Source organism: Glandiceps talaboti, chromosome 16 (assembly GCF_964340395.1).
Source record: "Glandiceps talaboti chromosome 16, keGlaTala1.1, whole genome shotgun sequence".
Classification (NCBI taxonomy): Eukaryota; Metazoa; Hemichordata; class Enteropneusta; family Spengelidae; genus Glandiceps; species Glandiceps talaboti.
In genome coordinates, this window is record NC_135564.1 from 2,541,217 (window position 1) to 2,561,291 (window position 20,075).

Here is a 20,075-nt window from a genome sequence, read left to right on the forward strand (position 1 = left end):
TGGCTACTAAATACCACACAGTTAAGAATTTTCAGTTATATGTTTTATTTTCATTTTTGAGGAAAATAATGTACATTTCAGATTTACAATTCATCAATTATACAGGTTGAATAGGGAGGCTTATTACACGCAATAAAAATGTGTTTGAAAAACAAAAGCAATATCGTGTGGCTATTGAGAATAAGTAAATATATAAAGAATTATTTCTACAAGATATACATTTGTGATATTTGAATGTAATGAAATTCTTGTGATAATAATACAATCTACACACGATGCAAAATTAAATTTCAAAATTTTCTCAAAAAAGTCAACAACATATCCACACATATTTACTGGATAGATTGCAATGTTTATATTTTTGTTAGGCAACTTTAAAGAAGGGATACAAACTGAAAAAAAGAAGTACACAGATTTGTATTCTGGAGATTGTAAAAATGGATAGTTTTAAACTATTGGACGGTAAGTTTCCTTATTCATGCATTATACAGACAGTTGGGTTATAAATATAGCGAGACAAAAATAATTTACAGCAGTCTTTTTGTTCATGGCTTGGTTAAAACTTTGAAAGGTCTGAGACTCATCATGATCTACAGTGTGAGGGCGCTGTGATATCCCATCAATTGTCACTGTGAAATAGACATTGATCAGGTATGAAAAGAAAGTCTATGTAAATTCCATCAAGGCTGGATTTTTGAAATCAGGAATAATTCTATCCCTGGGACGGATCTGAGTGTTCAATATATCACACATAAATGTAACACTCAATGTTCAAAATGTCTCCAAAAATATCATTACACTGTATTAAGTAGTTTGTAATAGTTTATCACAACACAAATAGTGATAGTCAAATTACATATGAAAAAAATTATTTACAAGTCCGTCAGAAAATCCCACACGTGTGAAAATTGTCAGTTTATTCATTCAGTTGACACAGCAATGCTGTTCCCATGGAAATCCAATAGTTTTGTGGTTTGGGTGATGGCAAATGGACAGCAACAACAAAGTTAGTGGAATGACCTGGAAAGGAAATGATCAACAGAAATTATTCACAAATTACAGGGTATAGTTCTTACAATGTACAAGTTGAATCATAAAGTTCATTTCTCAGAATATTAGCCAATCAAAAGTATGGTTAAAGAAAGCATGTAGATTGACCAATCTTGTTACATGGTCTGTATTGTGTGCATTAGTTCACAAATCTGTGAAATACTAAACATTGCATATTGGCTAGTACAGGACTAGAAGTGGGAATATTGAGTAGAAAAACTAGCCTTCCATTTCAAACTGGAACCAACTACAGTGAACTAACTCATGGTTTTTGGGTAAGTCGTATGTGTCAATTTGGCTTCCATTTTACCTCAGTTTTTGTATTGTTTTCTTTCATTTATGTGTAGTCAGTTATTGTATCTATTACTGCACACTTAAAATAACTGCATTCATTCTATGATTTCAAATATATAATTAGCAATTTGATAAGTAACAACCGTTGATAGTCATGGGTGTTCTGATGAACTTCAACACTCGTGACTAACTCAGCAAAAAATCTCTGTATAATGTATTTTACGAAGACCCAAGGATGGTTTGTGTTACTATCATAGAAAGTCAGTCACTACACTATATGCATATATTCTTGTAGTCAACAACTTTGTTTACCTGTAGTGGAGAGGACACCAGCACGTAATCCAGTCTTGTAGAGTGGACTGATATAATCCGACTTATCAGGAGTGAAATTCATTTTAGGTTGCATGTGCATAACTGGTAACGGTGGGTTCATTTCACCCGAATAAGCATCTGCCAACATCATGTTCTCGTCATCCCAACGCCCACAATCCATAAAAAGTCCATGTACAAGTACACCATCGTCTGGACTAGAAATCTGTAGGTAGGATTGAACTTTTTATTAGTCGATAAAGTTTTGTCATTTGGTGTTATTAATTACACACGTTAGAACAAACCAACAACATTCAAGCCACAATTCTGTCAGTGGCTTACTTTGAATTTGTTAAGGTGTTTAATATCAGTGTTACCATGGTTACTGAGTGCAAAGTGCTGAGTGAGTATTAAAAGTATGGTCAGTGCATCATTTCAAATATATATCACACAACAACATACACGGTTACAAAAAAATAGCCATTAAAACTGAAGAGATCAATCCACTTAATGTATCTCTGTATGTATGGGGTTGGTTATGTCAAAGGTCATCCCCTCCCATGCTCCCTGATCATGCTACTAAACTCTAAAAACCTACTTATTGCATTGTTGGTTGGCAACAAAATGTACTACCTTTACCGATGTCAGTTGAAACTCTGATGCCTCCAAAGTCAAAACAATGTTACTGGGGGGAGGGTGGGGGCTACTCCCCTTATTTGAGTATACGTATATGTGCCGCCCTTTGAGGGGGCGTGTTTTTTTTTGAGCTGGTCTAAAATGGGGTCCATCGTCCGGTACCAAATCACAACTGCGATTAATTGCCCCAAAATGTTGCCTCATAAGGAAAATGAATTGAGGTCTAAACTTTAATGATCTAAAATAGGATATTGATTTTTGGTCAAAGTAGGTCCTGGGGTTTCCAGCACTAGCCACTGGTAACACCCCTTTTCATAGAGCAGGCCGGTGAGGTCAGAGCGACACAATGTAACTTACAGTCTAGTCCCCTACATTCATAAACACTGTGTATACAACACACATGTATGTTGTTTTGATATACAATTTATGGATAGTGTTGGTTTTTGTTTATTTCATAGAATGCTAAATCTAAGGAAACTATTTGATTGAACCGTTCATAAATTAGCTTCAAGACCCAAGGCAGTGTTAGTTTCCATTGTAGAAGATTTTATAATGATCTCAACAGAATCTTTGAGGAGAAGGTTATATTGATAACTTTGGGGTGGAGGAAATCTGATGTAGGAATATGACTTGACTACTTGATTTACCTCTATGTCTGTCATATATTGTTCCGAGTGCGAGTGCTTTTTCGTTTGGAAAGGCACTCACTCTCGGAAAAACAAATAACAATATATGAAGGAAATAGTAGTAAATAAAGCAATCAAGTCATATTCCCACTTTTGGGGTGGGGGTAAAATATTGGTATGTAAATGAACCATAATAATAGTGAAATGGATAGTACAATACACACACAAAAAGTTGATGTCATTTACAAGTAAAACAAATGAGTACGTATTTTTTTCTTTTTGTAAAGTTTGAAAGTGATTACAACTAAAATCTTAATCTTGACATAAATTAGGCAAAATACACACTATTATAAAGATTTCATAATAATCAAATACTTCCACCACCACCACTACCAACAGTCAATCTGTTTCCATGACAACCTTCACCACCAAACAGTAAAAAAACCACCATGCAACCCCTTTTACCATAATCACCCACATGTCACAAACCTTGAGTTTAAGATACATCAATCCAACAGAAAACTTAAAACGTGATTATAGATATCTTAGCTATGAGTAAAACAACACCATTATCAAGGGCCTGATGATTTTTATAGTGAATGAATGAATCATGCTACCCCATGGTACACATACATTTCATGCATGAAAATATCACCCTTAAGGTTCACTTTTGGATAATAGGTTCCCATATTTCTATTTTGGCATGTTTACATGCTGTAAGTAAATACACACTAATCTATAACACACTGTATGGGAAGTCTTCTGTGGTGTATACTACATTGGTAAGTTTGAAACCACAAACACAATAATGTTTTTATTTTCTTTTTTCTTTTTTTTTTAGATGAAAACACACATCACACAAATACAAACGTTAGTTGAGTGGTTAGGTTATTTGCTGTTTAGCAATATGGTGCTTGTTCACACTTGGCATGCACAGCAGGGGTGAGTGGTTTGGTTGTAGATTACCGATGTGTTACCGGTCTACACAGGTCATATACTCACGTTGCGATCTAATTCACATTCAACCGTACTGAAACTAGAGCTAGGTCTATCTTTATCTGATCCTTTCTTTCGATTCTATAACAGTAGTGTAGTGACAGGAAGGAAATGGCAAAAGATACCAGGTGAGATGAAGGTCAGGGGTCAAGGCTCGGTGAGTTGTGTCAAAGATGGCAAGGGAAAGCAATACATGGCTGTGAAACTGTGCATTCATGCGACTATGGAGACTGTACACTGTCCACAGATCTGAGGTATATACTATAAATACTGCATTTTCTTGATGTAATGATCAAAGTGTTGTTGTTGAGAAAAACCTGATAGTTTATGATAAACTTGGTGTGTCAATTACCAAAAGCACAGATTTTAGGTTAATACTGCTATATGACATCACAATGTTGACTGTTTCTATCCCGGTAGAAATCCTTGTGGAGTCATTGTGTCTTTCATAGCTATAAAAGTCTGCCTCAAAGTATTTATCTCTTAGATCTGATGGTAGTGTACAGTCAACACATCATCTGATAGCCATCAGTGGTCTATATGTTGTATTCCTATAGCTGTCGTGCTAGCAAGCTAACATAGACCATGTCTTGAGATATACTGATCAACCTGTAATCCAAATGAGTTAGAAACAACAAAACACATATCACAGTCCTTGGACTATGCACAGACAGACACGCTACTATCAAACCCTGGTAGAAGTGCTAATGTACATACATACATAGTAACCGCCCTCAGATCATTTCACTAGACTAAAGTTACTGAATGCCTGCAGTGTTTGTCTGACACTCTCTATCTACCCATATGTTTGAATACATCTGTTTTCTCTTACGCACTTTCAACTTATCTAGTATGTATTTTATCATTACCTTATGCATGGGTAATAAATTCCTGTAATGCCCTCTCCTATACATGTATCCATATCTATACCTCCTGTAATGTTTATTGGTCTCACCTGATTCTTTTCTAAACTACCTACACAATTTGAAAACATTATTACCTTATACTACAAAGGGTAATAAATTCCTGTACTGACCTGTTACATCAGTTAGAGTAAACCTATACTCACCTGTTTCTTCCAGTCTACACTAGACCTGTCTAGCATAATAACTAATATATAACCTACCATACAACATGACATCTACTGTCTACCTATACCTAATCTACTTACGTCATTTTCTAGATAAAAATGTCTACAAAAGCAGTGTGAACTCTCAACAGTTTCTGTCTCTGTATCTGTCTTTTCTTCCCTATCCTTTTTCTTCTTCTAGTATTAGAAATAAATGATAATGGGATGAGTTGAACAATCTGAATAGCTTGACATGTATACCATACATACATAATTATACACACACAACCACATCAATATATATAGAATACATTGGAAAACACTGTTCAGAAATTAACAATACATTAACAATGAAATAAATGTACACTAGATTTGTTTTGTTACTTTCTTCACTTGATTCCTATATATCAAAATTCATTTAAATACGTTTTGAAAACATTGCTGTCAGTTGTCGGCAAAACTGTATACACATGTAGTTGCAGCAATCACAGTGATCCAAAATATGTTTTCCATTAACTTCATTTTCTTACAACATGTATAATGAAAAATGAACAAAAATAAAAAATTGATATCTGAAAATATCTTGTAGACTTTATATCCATCAAAATATCATCAGAATGAGATGAAACATTCTGCAATGTTCAAATGACTCTTAAACGAGATTGGTAAATAGATTCCTTTAAATGAAATTTCCTGCTAAAAAATACATTTTGAGTTTAAAAAAAAAGAAACTATTAACATGGAGACTTGCTTACCTCTTTATCGACCTCCATGGTTTCACCAAATCCTAAATGTTGTTGTTGTACAGCCACTTCATTCTGATCTCTATAATGTGGTAGCACATGGAAATGGAAACTCAAAGCATCGATAGGGTAGTCATATTTACGGGCATGGTTCTGTAGTGTACCAGTCAGGAAACCTGAAAAGGTAAATAGTCAGTAATTCAAAATGTGTATTTCACATCGTTTAGTAATCACATACAGATAAAAATGAACTTATGAATTTTCAAAAACTATGCTAGCTAGCCATATACATTGACATAGAGTTTTTGCTCAAAATGTCCGTTATTGACGTTCCTCCACAAAAGACTGATTTTATGTTTCACATCCAAAATTTCTGTCTCTATTGCTACACTTTAAATGATAACTAAAAATCAACTAACACACACCTACAATCTACATAATGAACTATTCCTTTGTGAAGAATTTTAGGGGTGTTTTTTTTTACCTTGTGGGAAGTAAAATCCTGACAGCCAGAATGACTTGGGTGCTCCATGTGTGATCCAATGCTGGTAGGAAAGACAACACAAAAGATCAGTTTGTACTCCAATGAGATTTCAGGAAAAAATGAAATCAACTGTTTGATATTAATATCTTATAACTGATCATATTTTGTTGCTTTACACTGTAAATATTATTATCTGTTTATTTACCCCAAAATAAATATAAAAGTGGGTAAATAGGGAGTCAGGAAATAGCTTACAGCTAGTCTGGACCTGTCCCCTCACATATTTATATACAGAAATTCACAGCAAGGTACTCAATATGACTAAAAATATATAATGTATTATGTACACATGATTACAATTACAAATATACTGTTGATGTGTTATACTGTGCCAGTATTATTGGGTTGTTTTGATACAATGTCCTAGATACTTACATTGATGAATCCTACTCTAAGAACCAAATCTTTAACCCATCCAGCAAGTGGTTTGAGTGAAGGGTAAGCTGCTTTAGCCCACAAATCAGGAACCTGGTTGTTAAGGAAACTGGTGTACACTCTTTCTAACTCTTCAGACATGACTACCAGACCCTTGATAGCTTTCTTGATTGTATTCAGAGAACTCTGTACAGGGGATAAATTGAAAATCAATTTTAATCAATTCACCAATAATTCACCTTTACTTACTACATATAACACCTTTACTTTGTGTTGTGCCAGACGACATTTTGTTCATGTTTCATGATATTAATTGTAATGTTGTGGCTAAGTGCAGAAGTATGGTGTCAAATACTGCTAATTTTTTGTACATAGTAATTTTCCTCCATTGATACTCACCAACTTATATAAAACTTTGCTTAGTCCATATTTTAAATAAATGATCCATACATCAATTCCTGAGCTGGTTCTTAGATGTGTACAAAGTCAGTATATTTGTTGTATGGTAAATCAATGACATGGACTATTAGATGATGGTAATTAAACGTACCTTGATGACTCTCAGTAGTTTATTGAATCGCTCCACTTCTTGTGACAGTACAGTGGTAAGAGAGTTGATACGACCTTTGCTATCAGGCTGTGGGGTAAAATGAATAGCATCAACAATTAAATTAACATTCAAATTATTACAGCTTAAGATTAGGCAGAACAAAAAAAGAATTTTTTCTGGTCAGGACACTTTGTCTAAAGTGGTGTGATGATGTGAATTTTTAAACCTGTCACGCAGTCTACTATTTATGACAGTTACTGTTCTTTTTATTTAGTACTTTAGAGCCAGTGTGTATGTGGAGCAGATGTCATTTGCTTGTTGACGGTTGGCTCTGCAGTAGTCTTCACTGAAGCAGCTATTAATGTTGGGAGGGTTATTTTTGTGTTTTTCCCCCAGATCTGCAGACTTTATGCGGAGTGTATTGTAGTGATGTGCACAATGACCAGAAACAATTCTTTTTTTCTTTTTTCTTTTTTGGCCTGACAACTTAACAATTACTTGAAATATTAAATTTCATACTTTTCTACCTTTTGTTCATTTTAAGGTCTCTTCTATTTAGAAAAACACGTCTGTCACTAAACTCACCTTAAACATTTCTTGGTTGGCTTCTTCAATATCCAGTTTGTCTGGTAGTTTTTCTAAGATACTGTCAGCTAGTTCAAAGACAATTTCATCATTACTTTTGCCACCACCAGTACTTGCCATACGTGGTTGTACATCCAGTATTGTGTATATAAGTGCATTAGTTTCTTGAATCTGATGATGACAATAAAAAATAGAAATTAGTTTTAATCACCTTGCAGCTGTACAAAAAATGTCTTTTCACACCAAAACATTCTTCAAATTCATGTTTTGTATATAAATTAAAAAATATTGGTCCAGGATTGCTAGAAACAGTTCAGATTTTCCTTTACGAATGATTTACTATGATTGACACAATCAGTAACTCCACCTTCCTTTTATGATTTACAAATCAGTAACTCCACGTCCCTTCTACTTTGACCGACAGATCAGCCATTGTGGACATGGTCTAATCTCCCTTTCCTATTAACGCAGGCTGATGACATCATTACAGACTACTCACCTGGAAGGCCAGATTAGCATTTTCATGCATACCAAATACTTCGGGTTCATCTATGATTGGCAGTTGTTCAATGTAGTGACGGAATTCTTGCAATGTGTCATGGGTTGGTGCATAGTATATTCCTGTAATGATAAAAAAACACAATATCGACATTAGAGAGAATCATCTCAATAGCCTAAATACAAGTTTGACATTGTCCTGTACGATGGAAACATCTCTGAAAACAACGTACACCAATTACTTTGTATTATTTGCAGCAGCACTGTAACTTTATCAGAGCTTAATATGAATGATTATACCATGCACAAGCCAAGTTGAACGAAAAATACCATTACGGAATATATATTCTGGTCATTCTACGTCACAACAACACACGTCATTGGTTCTGCTGTGTTCAAAATATGAGTCAAAACGTTCAAAATGGCCATTACTTTCCCTGATTTTTCTTTGATATTACTGGCCCTGATATAATTATGTTATTCTCCAATATTTTCTTCATTCAGCTGGAAAATACTTGTGACAAAGATATCTTAGGTCACTCATATTTTTCTTAGCTGAACGAAGAAAAATATTGGGGGAATAACATCTGACTTTTTAATAAAAAGTTATATGTTCATCATTGTACAGACAGTACTCTAATGGAAGTATAAGTTCAGGAGAAAGGTATGGAGTGTTATCAAAAGATATTAATAATAAGACATATATTATATTACAGTATTAGCTAACCTGAGTCAGAATATTTATATCCTTCTTGCATGGTGTGAGGAGCAAAGAATCTCTGAAGTACAGTACGTAAACATCTCTGATCCCATATATCTGTTACACGGCCACCATATGTAATCTGGGAAAGAAAGGTCAAGGGTCAATCTATGATTTGTGTCAATTGTATGGTCCTACATATCGCTGTAAAACACTACTGGAAAGCTGGGTAAATCAAAGGCAATATTTATCTCCATGTCGAGAGTTCCCATAATGACACACACCCTATGGATATTTTGCATGCCTCCAGAAAATATTCTTTTCGTTCAATGTACGTATGCAATCATTATACTTTTTATCTTGCTTTATTTGTTTGTATGTGTATTTTGGGTTGATAGCCACTAAATGCGAAATAAATTTCATTATCATTATCAGAATGTATTAGTCTGAATTTACGGATATATTGTTAAATTACAATATACCTCTTGCCAACATTGTTGTATGCATGTGAAGCTAACAGAAACAACATTATTCAGAAGTGTTCGAGCACTTTACTGAAATTCTGACTAACATTATTTCTATGGGTTTCAGGAATGTACAGCCAAATCATAATACATGTGTATAATGCAAGTTTTACAAAATTTAGTGCATCTATATATGATTCACTGCAGTTGTTAAACATCAATAAAATGTGTCAACCAGCTTTCCAAAATACAGGAGTATACCAATGGTATAGATATTGTTATTTGAAATGTGTCAACCAGCTTGTCCAAGTACATTAAAGTATACCACTGGTATATGACAGTACATGTATATCAAAATATGTCAACCAGCTTTCCCAAGTACATAAGTATACCACTGGTATATAACAGTATATTAAAATGTTGATGATAGACAAACATGTCTTACCTCTCCTGTAATGTATTCTAATGCATCCCATGGTATTTCACCATCAGAACAATACATCTTCAGGTTTTCTAGGGCACATTCACGGTCACTATCATTGAACTCGTACTGAAAGTCAACAAAAAACATTGTATCTTGTCAGAAAATATTCTACTATCAATACTAGAAAGTGAACTTGAAATAACAGACATTGGAAATATAAGAACACATTTTACTGTTCCGTTAGTTACCTTGATATTCCAACCAAGTGGTCCAAACTTTTTCCTTTCCTGGATAATAGCATGGAAGAAACAAACACCAAAGATCATCTTACGCCAATCCAATCCAAGAACTGAAAAGTAGACACAAAATGGAAGAGTTAAGATCTGAATTACCCCATGAATGAACTACCACTGTCAAGAGTAACTACGCTGAGTGTGTTGATGAACAAATGGGTCAAAATATACTTGGATGTAGACAGATCTTGATAATTCCTCTAGCTGCTGATTACAATTAGTCTAGAAAATTCATGTAGGGAATAAATGTTACTTTCTTTTCACCTTGTGTTTTCTTCCTTCAAATTGTTCATTTATTTTGTCTTGAAAGCATTGAAACAATTTTGGACAATGTTTCCCTCACAAATCTGAAGAAAAAAAGTTAATAACATTTTCCTTCACTATACTGAAAATTGTTTAAACTGATGTCACACTACTAGAAACACCCGGTAGAAACATGAGAGCTTTCAACAAGAACCTCCAACCTTGTTCACTCACTAACACTAGAGGGCGTGGTAGTAGTATATTTGTCACATGACTTCATTGTACTTACTATGTTCTTCAAACCACTGTGGTGTTAACTCAGTGAAGGCTCTTCTAGTGTTGGCTCTCAAACCTTTGGGTGGTTCATTGGTAACTTTGACACTGTTCTGTAACACTGTCACAGGGAAGAATTTGGTAGGCATGGAACTCAGGAAAAGACGGAATTCATCATGGATTTCTGCTCCAGGTTCTGACATGCCTTTAATGATGTTTTCCATGGACAACATCCAGGATGCTGCCAAGTGACAATTCTGGAAATAGAAAGTTTGGTTTTGATTGCATTATTAGGATTTCAGAGACCAGATGGGTATGAGTGCATATTACAGGTGGGGGGGGGAACACATTGGAAGGAGGGATTGGATGGTGGAGAGAGAGAAGGCAGTGGTGACAAGACAGAGAGAGAAAGAAAGGCAGGTATAATAATAGCAGACAATAAAAGAGAATCAAACGGTCAAAGAAAGAAATATGGGGGGGGGGGGGGGGGCTGATATAAGGTAAGTACAAAGTCCTTGATTTCCACTTCAGACTACAATTGTTCTAGTTTTGATTTCATTTGAGAATATCTACAAGTCACTGATATACTACATAATGTATACTATCTTGACAGTTATTAACATTACCTGTAGGAACACCCAATCTCCACTCTTTCTAGCTTCAGCTATCAACTTCTCTGCCACAGGACCCTGTCCTTGTCCAAGTGAAATAGCCAGGATTCTTTCAGAGAATCCACGATCTCTGGCAAATCTTTGGAAAGCCCCCATGGGATCTGATCCTGTACTTAGAACAAAGACTAAAGGAGTACTGGGTGACATGTCTTCATACAACGTTGCCAAGTCTGTGGGTGGAGTCTCAATAAACGTCTGACCTAAGTTACCCTTTACAAAGTCAGTCACGGCAAATACAACCTAGGACATGAAAGAGTAGAATTCATACATATTATGTTATATTTTGTTATGTTACATTACATTACATTATTTTTATATCGCAACTTTTTACAATGTACCTGTAGCAAAGCTGAGACTACAAGGGCTCATCAACTGTTGACAAGAATATTGGCAAACTCAACATTTTGACAAAACTATACTTGTTATTTATAAATATTCAAGAAAGGTCAGTATAAATGAAAACCTTGTTTAAACTATCAAGCAATAAATGTTGTTCAACATAAGACTACAACTGCATCAAACCGGCTCAAACTAGAATCAAGCAGAAAACAAAAAAAAATAAACATACGAATAAATTGAATCATACTGGACAAATCCAGATTAGACTAGTTATATCACACTTTCCTTCCATGATACTCCCTAGCTTACTCAAATGTTTGCTATTTTATAACAACTACAGGCAAAGAAGTAAAGTATTTTATAGTACCTTTTCTTCCTTAAATGATTTAATCATAATGAGTTTCTGGAAGTCTGTCAGTCTTGTATTCCAGTGTCCTTTTATCTTCATTTCATCTTCAGCGCTGGGTTCTTCATCCTCTTTAGGAGGTTCATACACTGGTTCAGGACCATAGTCATCATCTTTCTCTGGATTCAAACGAACCTACAAAAATAGAAATTATAACCATCAACACAAAAAAACAAACAAATCAAGACTCAGAATATAAAGTGAAACAAAATAATTTTTAGTATAAAAATTTACAACAGAATTTCATTAAAGTCAAGAAACTCTTTATTAACATGCAAGTCTTCATGAAGTGTAATGAGAAGCCAACTAGAACATTCCAGTTCAAACCGGTTTTTGCAAGAAAAAACGTTTGGTTGCAGTCTTAGTGAGTTTACATTTCCTCAAGTAAGTTTCACCAAATAAAGAGATGGTAAGTAGGAAATTACTAAAGTGCAATACCAAAAAGAGAGAGAAGTTGTAACTTTGTCTTACCTCTAAGTCTCCTACTTTGCACCATACTGGTGTGGCTAGTATTTCTTTGGTAATGTTTTTAAATGCTGGTAATGTATCGTGTAGATCACAGGCTGCCTTCCATGTAAACTCTGACAACCATTCCTTCTCTGGTTTTGGTGGATATGACTGTAATACAACATTTACAGAATTTACAGTCAAAAAACACAGATTAGCACGCAATCCTTACATATATCAAGATTTTAGTGGGAAAATTGAGTAGCTTTTTCATAAACTGTGAATTTGATATTGAGTAATTTTTTCAAAACCTGTACATTTAAAATCCTAAAAAGAATGAGATGTGCGTAGAGAGCAGAACAGCTGATTATTTATGTCAACTTTCAGCCAATAGCAGGAAACTGTCATGTGACAAATTTGAGCCAATGGTAGAGACCTGCCATATGAATTGTTCTGAACCAATAGCAGAAGGCCATATCATATGACTTGCTATAAACCAATCAATAAAGACTACAGTCATGTGACCAGTTTTGAACCAATAAATACCAAGAGAACTGTACAGAGTTTTATCTTACCTTATCCATACCAGCAGTTCCTCTGAGGAAATAATTCCATTCTAGATCATTGATCTTTTCTTCCAGCCTCATGATATCACCACACAGCATAAATGAAAACACCAACTTGTGAGTTTCAAAGAGACCTCGGGCAACGTTGGAGTAGACATTGATTGTTGTTTGGTCCAAACAGATTCTCAATCTGGTTTGCAAATCATCAGATTTTTCACTACTTTCAATAGTGTTATTGAAAAGTTGTTTGAAATACTTGAGTGAATACTGATACATAGGATCAATCTCAGCTAGGGATGCCACCACAAAATACATGACTGAACCGCGAGCAGCAACAGGACGGTATTTCTCACGAGCTAATGAGATCTTCTCCTCTGTCTGTTCTGCTTCTGCAAGACGTTTCTTGATGACACCAGAGGTAACCTACAGTGGTAAGATAAAATATAGACTTTATATGAATGACACAGAACATATGGAAGGCTTTAGCACAAAGTAATATTTGGTGTCTCAAGGTGTGATTGTAAGACAAATCTTTTGAAAAGTCAGAACACAGTCCCTGTGATAGAGGGACTGTGGTCAGAAACTAAAAGATGTTTGGTACATTATATTCCACATGACAAAACGTTGAACCAATGGTGACAAGCACACCTCATCATAACTGAGAAACTTTACATTCAATTTTTGGATCACAGAGTCATTAAAATGCAAACATTGTCGCTTAAAAATTGTTGACACAACATTTGATGAAAGCATTAAGAGTTCATACCTTAGACTCATTTAATGTATTGATCAACTCCTCATTATCCAGAATATTTCCTTCAGAATTAAATAATAAATTCAAAATACGGTCTTCAATGGCCTTGAGCTGATTTCTATCTGCATTGATTCTGACAATCAACTGGTTTCGTTGTTCTTCTAAGTCTGGCCTCTCAAGACTCACCACGTCACTGTTGGACGAAAACGTAAACAAATTGTGAAGATTGAGAAGAGAGAGTGTCATTTATCTATCATCACAAAGTTTATAAAAAGGATTTATCTAACTGTACACACTCTTGACATGGATCATGGAAAACTTCAAATCTACATACAAATTTATCAATTTGCATAATAATCAAAAGCTTAATTCTGTTAATACAAGTATGGATTATCCATCCAGGAAATTACATTGTATAGTAATTAAAGCCGAGTCTGAGAGATACACAAATATACAGATTTGGGGCATGTAACTAATTTGCACAGTGATAGTCAATTCATACCAAACACGGACAATCATATGCAAAATGTGTACTAAGCATAATCATGCAAATCAGTTCATACCAAATATGGAGACATATGCAAAGTATATAATATGCATAACTCTATTCTACCATACCACATGCCACACAAATAGAGAACATTCATATATTTATAATAAGTATTTTGTAAAGAAATTTGGATAAACTATTGTATAAAGATGTTTTCAAGTTTTTTTACCTCAAGACTTGATCTTCTAAACCAGACTTAGTGACAGTGAAGTTAATGATGGTGACTTTGATACAAATTTCTGGCAGATAGTGTGGATTAGCCATCTTTGTTGTCATGTAGAACCGGAAGTTCTTATCATAGTCAATGTCACTATCACCAAGACGAATCAGCAAACGACCACCCTGGGAGAAAAAATGGAAATGAAATTTAATGTGTATAACTAAACCAGTTACAAAATGTGATTCGTAAACTCTGTTCTTCATGACAATACATCAGGTATTTGAAATAATCTATACCTGTCATTTGCTATGAGTCTATGCCGAATATAGTCATTCTGTAATCTCTATCCCTGAACATTCTGCCCTCTAGCAGCCAAATGTGGAAAACTTTTGTTTTTATGTACCAATGTTGTATTCTTTATGTACCATGGTTGTACTCACATAGTCATAATGAAAACTTACCGACATGTATGTTTGTTTGAGGAGTATAGGTTCTAGTGCAGGGTCTAAGGTTTCTCCGACTTCTTCAAGTAATACTGGCATCCCAAGACGGATTGCATTTTCTAGAGTTCTCAAGAAGTTTCCGTCTGTTAACTTGATGACCTTCAAACCATTTTTGATTTCTCTGTTACGGATCCAGCGATTGGCCTGCAAGAAATAAAACATTACAAGTGGTGTTTAAAAACGTAACTTTCATAGGCTAGAAATTTTGTCATTTTCAGAAGCAAAACTTTATAATTTTGCATTGTGTACATAGTTATCATTGACAGGATAGAGACAAAGTCATACCTGGTCCTAGCTTTTCAAAGTTTAGCAATAAAACTGTTTATTTTCTTCTTTTTTTTTTTTTAAATTTAAAAAATAAAATAAAAAATAAAACTTTTAAATATCACTTAACATTTTAGTTTTTTTATTCATATTACAAATTTTGTTGTATTATTTAAATGCTTTTTACTGGGTAAAAAAGATCTTGACAGGTGCCATATAATTAAAAACAATTTGAAAAAGTTGAATTTGTTTTTGAAATTTGAACCACATACTTGACAGAAATTACGCATCGTCTCGGAGATTGGTAAAAAAGTTTGGAAGGCTTATAAACATATGAAATTTTTGAACAAATTTCTGCAAGATTGTTTACCAAGTAGAATTACGTAAAGTTAAAAACAAATCTAAAAATTTGTAAAAATTCAAAAAATTGTAAATATTGTACTACAAGTTTGGCGGGAAATTCGTACCTGATCTTGTGGGTCAATCATCAATGGCCATCTTCTTCCTCTAGTAACTAAAATGGCATTCTCAGTAGACACAGTATCTCTGGGTAAACCATCAGCATTCCATTGACGAATTTCAAAAGAATCAGCTAAGACTTTGACAAGACTGAGATCATCACTGACTGGAATTTCAAGCTCCTTACATCTCTCTGTCCATCTTTCCACCAGTTCATTTCGATATGTACTAGTGAAGGCACCGTAGTAGGCAACACAGGCAGCCGCCACAAATACATTGCCGACAACATTGCCGATTTCAATATCATAATCCTAGGAGGGAATATCATATTAGATAGTTAGTTCAAGATCTGTTTACAAGTGCAGTAATTCTATAAACACAGGAAAATAGATCATTTATGATTCATGAATCAAAATTTTTACATTATGTCATTTTAGATGAGTTTGATGTAAATTTGTTTTCTGACTATGAATACTAAAACTCTGTTGTGTACTTAGCATAATCATGCAAATCATTTCATACCAACTATGGAAACATATGCAAAGTGTACTTAGCATAATCATACAAATTAGTTCATACCAAATATGGAGAGATATGCAAAGTGTGTACTTAGCATAATCATGCAAATTAGTTAATACCAAATATGGAGACATATGCAAAGTGTGTACTTAGCATAATCATGCAAATTAGTTCATACCAAATATGGAGCAGGATTTGTTCTCTTCATGAAATGGATATTTATGATCATTAATAAATTTATATAAGTTGCAATCCATGAATTAGATGCTTAAACATCCAACATTTGAATCCAATGTCTTGAATTACAATAATTCTGTTGTTCTGGATCAATTTTTCCATCTAAAGTTTTAAACCTAATTTGACATCAGCTCCTAAAGAGTAACATATTTGTTTCATTCATAATTTTAATGATATGCCACCATGACAAATTGTAGGAAGTGACATAAACATACCTTAACACTCTCAGCCCATCTGACTTGTTCATCTCCTAACGCCAGTTGAAGTTTGCCGGCTCTTTTTAACCTGGCTGTTGTCAAAGCCATCTTCTTCTGAAGTTTATCTTTCTCGTCTACACTTTCTTCATACTGTGCCTGCAGTTCTGCAATCTTAGCTTCTACTGCCGCAAGTTTATCTTGTTTCTCCTTTAAGATAGCCATTGTTGTAGCCAACTCGGCTTCAGCTGCTGCTAACCTGTTGAATGACGAAGATTCACAAATTAAAACATTTAAGGAGAAGTATATTACACTAATATTTTCAGCAAGAAAGATTCACAAATCAAAATATTTTAAAGATCTCTATAGTTATGAATGAAAATTTCTATTCACAGAATTTTTTTTTTTCGAAATGGGACAAAATTTTTGCCGATATTTTGTCAGCATTGTCAGGGGTATATTACAATGCAAATGGTCTGTGAGATGTGATGAACTAAATCTCAGATCTGGATACCTGCATCTGGACTTAGGTTTGGTAATGGTAGTATACCTCTGATGATGCTGACAAGACATCAGCAAAAATGTAGGGTTTATTTTCCAACACTTCTTTACTATGTGAATAGAAATTTCTGATTTATAACTATGAACCTAAATTGTTCATGAACATTCATTCTTTACAAAAGATCATTTGTTTTATCATTAAGTATGGTAATTCACGTAAATATTTCCAGGTCAAAAATAACTAAGAGTAAATTCAACATTAACTATTACTTACTTGTCTTTCTTTGGTTGTACAGTTTTAAATACTTTAGAATATAAGTCCATAGCTCTCACCCACATGCACATGGACTTACAAGCCTGGAAAACAGAAAAACAAATGGAAATATGAACTTAAATATTAAGTTTTATCGTAAACCATCGAAGAAATTACAATATTTTATTAGAATTTAACTCATTACCAGAGACAAAAAAGGTTATTTATAGGATGAAGAAAAAATATTCACCCTGAAACTGAAATGTTATTGAAAAGTAAATATTTGTTTGCAAATAAATTATTTTTTTATTACATCATAAGATAAACTGATTACTGAAAATACAACCCATGACACCAAAGTAAAACATTTTCTATATGTTCCACAATCATTTATAGCATCCATATCAAGTGTAAAAGTATACTGTTTCATTTACTAATTGACCACATTAGAAAGGCCACATGCTTGGCTTGTTGTAAATAGACCAATTGAAACAGTATACTTTACACTTGATGTGTAAGAAGGTGCTTTACTTCAGTGTTACTAGGTATACTTACTTTGGAAGTTTTCTCAACAATCTCTGGTACAAATTTAGGATTTTCAATATATTTCTTCAGTTTCCTCAAAGTGGATTCTGGAATATTGTCTTTATCATAATCTACCATTTTCTTCAAGAAATTGGCATCTCCAAGTAAACTCTTAGCTGCTGACCACTCAGGTCTGAAAATAAACAAAAAATTTAAATTTTATGAAAATTGGTATTAGTTGATTACTACTTGAAATGAATGAAATATGTGTATGACAAAAAACAAATTTATCTATTGGTCTTTCTCAGGACAAGTTTTGCCAAACAGAATAGATATTAAATGTAGCATAGGTTTGGCCAATCCTGTGCTAGATTGGTTGTCTTGTTATAGTCATGATTTACTTCTGGAATTACAAAGACCATAGATGTTGTAGAGAGGTCTTTCTCTAATATCTATGCATAGACAAATGAAAGTTTAAGTTGTCACCAAGTTCACAAACATCATTCATCTCCTGTAAGCTTGATAAGATGTGTGTAGGGCAGATTCAACCAATCACATCACTGGAATGGTTAACCCATGACAATTCAAATCAAGTGGGATTTCTGGAGGTGAATGAGTAATTACTAAATACTTATAAAGTATCAACAATTTCACAGGGTTCAAATGGGGGGGGGGGGGGGGGAGCTGAAATCTTGTGTGAGAAACACCCAAAAAATAGCAAAACTAGCAGTGTTGGCAATGGTGTTGCTTTAGCTCTGCCCTCAACTGTCTGTAAAATGGGTTGGCCAATGCTTGAGGGCGTCATGACAGTGTACTTTACAGACTAGTCCAAGACAACAATCTAATCAAAGTTCAGTCTTGCTGTTAAATTAAAAGTGACTTACTTGACACCAAGGATAATACACACAGCTTCCATGACAGTTTGGACCATTTCAGGTGGTTTGGTGAAAGCTTTGATTTCAGAGATATCACTTTTATCCAATGAATCTAAGGCTTTATTAGCAGCCTCCAATGCTGGTAAGGCTTCATCTAAATCACGCTGTGCATCATCAGCTATTGCTTGGGTTTCCTCAGCCTTTACTCTGGCTACAGCCTCATCTTCCATCACTACTTTACGCACCTAAAATGATAAAATAAATCACATACAGTTTTAGCAAAACATTTCACATGTGTTGACTGAAATGATGACCTCTCCCACCTATCAAAAAATTTTCTTTTGCTTTTATTTATTATTTATTTCAATTTATTTCAAACAAAATGAAGGTATAAAGCCATGCCCCTTGTCATCTTCATGTGTGAACAATACTTAAAATATTATGTTATCAAGAGATACAAGTTTATTAATGTCTTGACTACAATGATGACCTCTATGGTATGTATAAGAAATTCTTTTGTTTTTATCTATTTCAGGTGTAGAGCCAATTCGATGGTCAGCATCACATGTACAGATAATCTGCTATCTAGTGACATGTCACAAAAACAAGAGAGAACTTCCTTCAGATAATGACGGCAGAAACATGCATAAAGTAAAGTCAAAAGTTACAGAAATCGAGAAAATCTGTTTACTTTATATTAGGCAGGAAAGTGTGGTGTACTTATGGAGTAAATGGCAATATTAACAACATATAATACAAAGTCTCTAGTGTTTCAGGTTGTAGAGTAATTTTACATTGCAGCAGTCTTTCTCATTTTCACTCAACTATCAAAGTTATAGACAATGACATTGACAACTATACAGCCTAACAACTTACTTTGTCAGCTTCTTCCTGGTCAATAGCAAGTCTATCCATCAGTGCTTCAGTGTTTTTGGACTTCTGCTCAAGTTCAGGTTTCAAGGCAGTCAATGTCACTTCCATTTCAGCCACAAGTACGTTTGTTTCAAGGATCTTATCCAGACCAGACTTGATTCTGTTACGGGCATTGACAAGTTGTCTGTGTGTACAAGGTTTAGTGTTATTAGTTCAAAGTTTGTATAATTCTGATTTCAAGAAGAGGATCTTGTTCATGGTTGATGATTGATGGTAGTTAACTATGTATTGACCATGGTGGGTGTGT

At 34.3% G+C, this 20,075-nt stretch overlaps 1 protein-coding gene across 1 annotated transcript in view; it reads right to left on the bottom strand.

Moving 5' to 3' along the window:
• Positions 1–40: 40 nt before the first annotated feature.
• The window catches only part of LOC144447854 (dynein axonemal heavy chain 6-like), a 47,325-nt gene continuing 27,290 nt past the window's right edge, over positions 41–20,075 (bottom strand). Inside the window, exons 43-69 of the mRNA XM_078137972.1 lie at positions 19,772–19,952; positions 18,905–19,140; positions 18,051–18,213; positions 17,517–17,599; positions 16,763–17,000; positions 15,800–16,102; positions 15,027–15,212; positions 14,575–14,747; positions 13,868–14,048; positions 13,111–13,524; positions 12,560–12,706; positions 12,050–12,223; positions 11,299–11,583; positions 10,689–10,929; positions 10,112–10,212; positions 9,885–9,989; positions 9,003–9,117; positions 8,277–8,398; positions 7,778–7,948; positions 7,193–7,279; positions 6,643–6,828; positions 6,208–6,268; positions 5,736–5,899; positions 4,981–4,986; positions 3,918–3,992; positions 1,657–1,879; positions 41–1,020 (exon numbers count right to left, since the gene is read on the bottom strand). Coding sequence (XP_077994098.1) covers positions 917–1,020; positions 1,657–1,879; positions 3,918–3,992; positions 4,981–4,986; positions 5,736–5,899; positions 6,208–6,268; positions 6,643–6,828; positions 7,193–7,279; positions 7,778–7,948; positions 8,277–8,398; positions 9,003–9,117; positions 9,885–9,989; positions 10,112–10,212; positions 10,689–10,929; positions 11,299–11,583; positions 12,050–12,223; positions 12,560–12,706; positions 13,111–13,524; positions 13,868–14,048; positions 14,575–14,747; positions 15,027–15,212; positions 15,800–16,102; positions 16,763–17,000; positions 17,517–17,599; positions 18,051–18,213; positions 18,905–19,140; positions 19,772–19,952 — 4,525 coding nt within the window. The 3' untranslated portion in view covers positions 41–916. The remainder of the gene's footprint in view (positions 1,021–1,656; positions 1,880–3,917; positions 3,993–4,980; positions 4,987–5,735; positions 5,900–6,207; positions 6,269–6,642; positions 6,829–7,192; positions 7,280–7,777; positions 7,949–8,276; positions 8,399–9,002; positions 9,118–9,884; positions 9,990–10,111; positions 10,213–10,688; positions 10,930–11,298; positions 11,584–12,049; positions 12,224–12,559; positions 12,707–13,110; positions 13,525–13,867; positions 14,049–14,574; positions 14,748–15,026; positions 15,213–15,799; positions 16,103–16,762; positions 17,001–17,516; positions 17,600–18,050; positions 18,214–18,904; positions 19,141–19,771; positions 19,953–20,075) is intronic.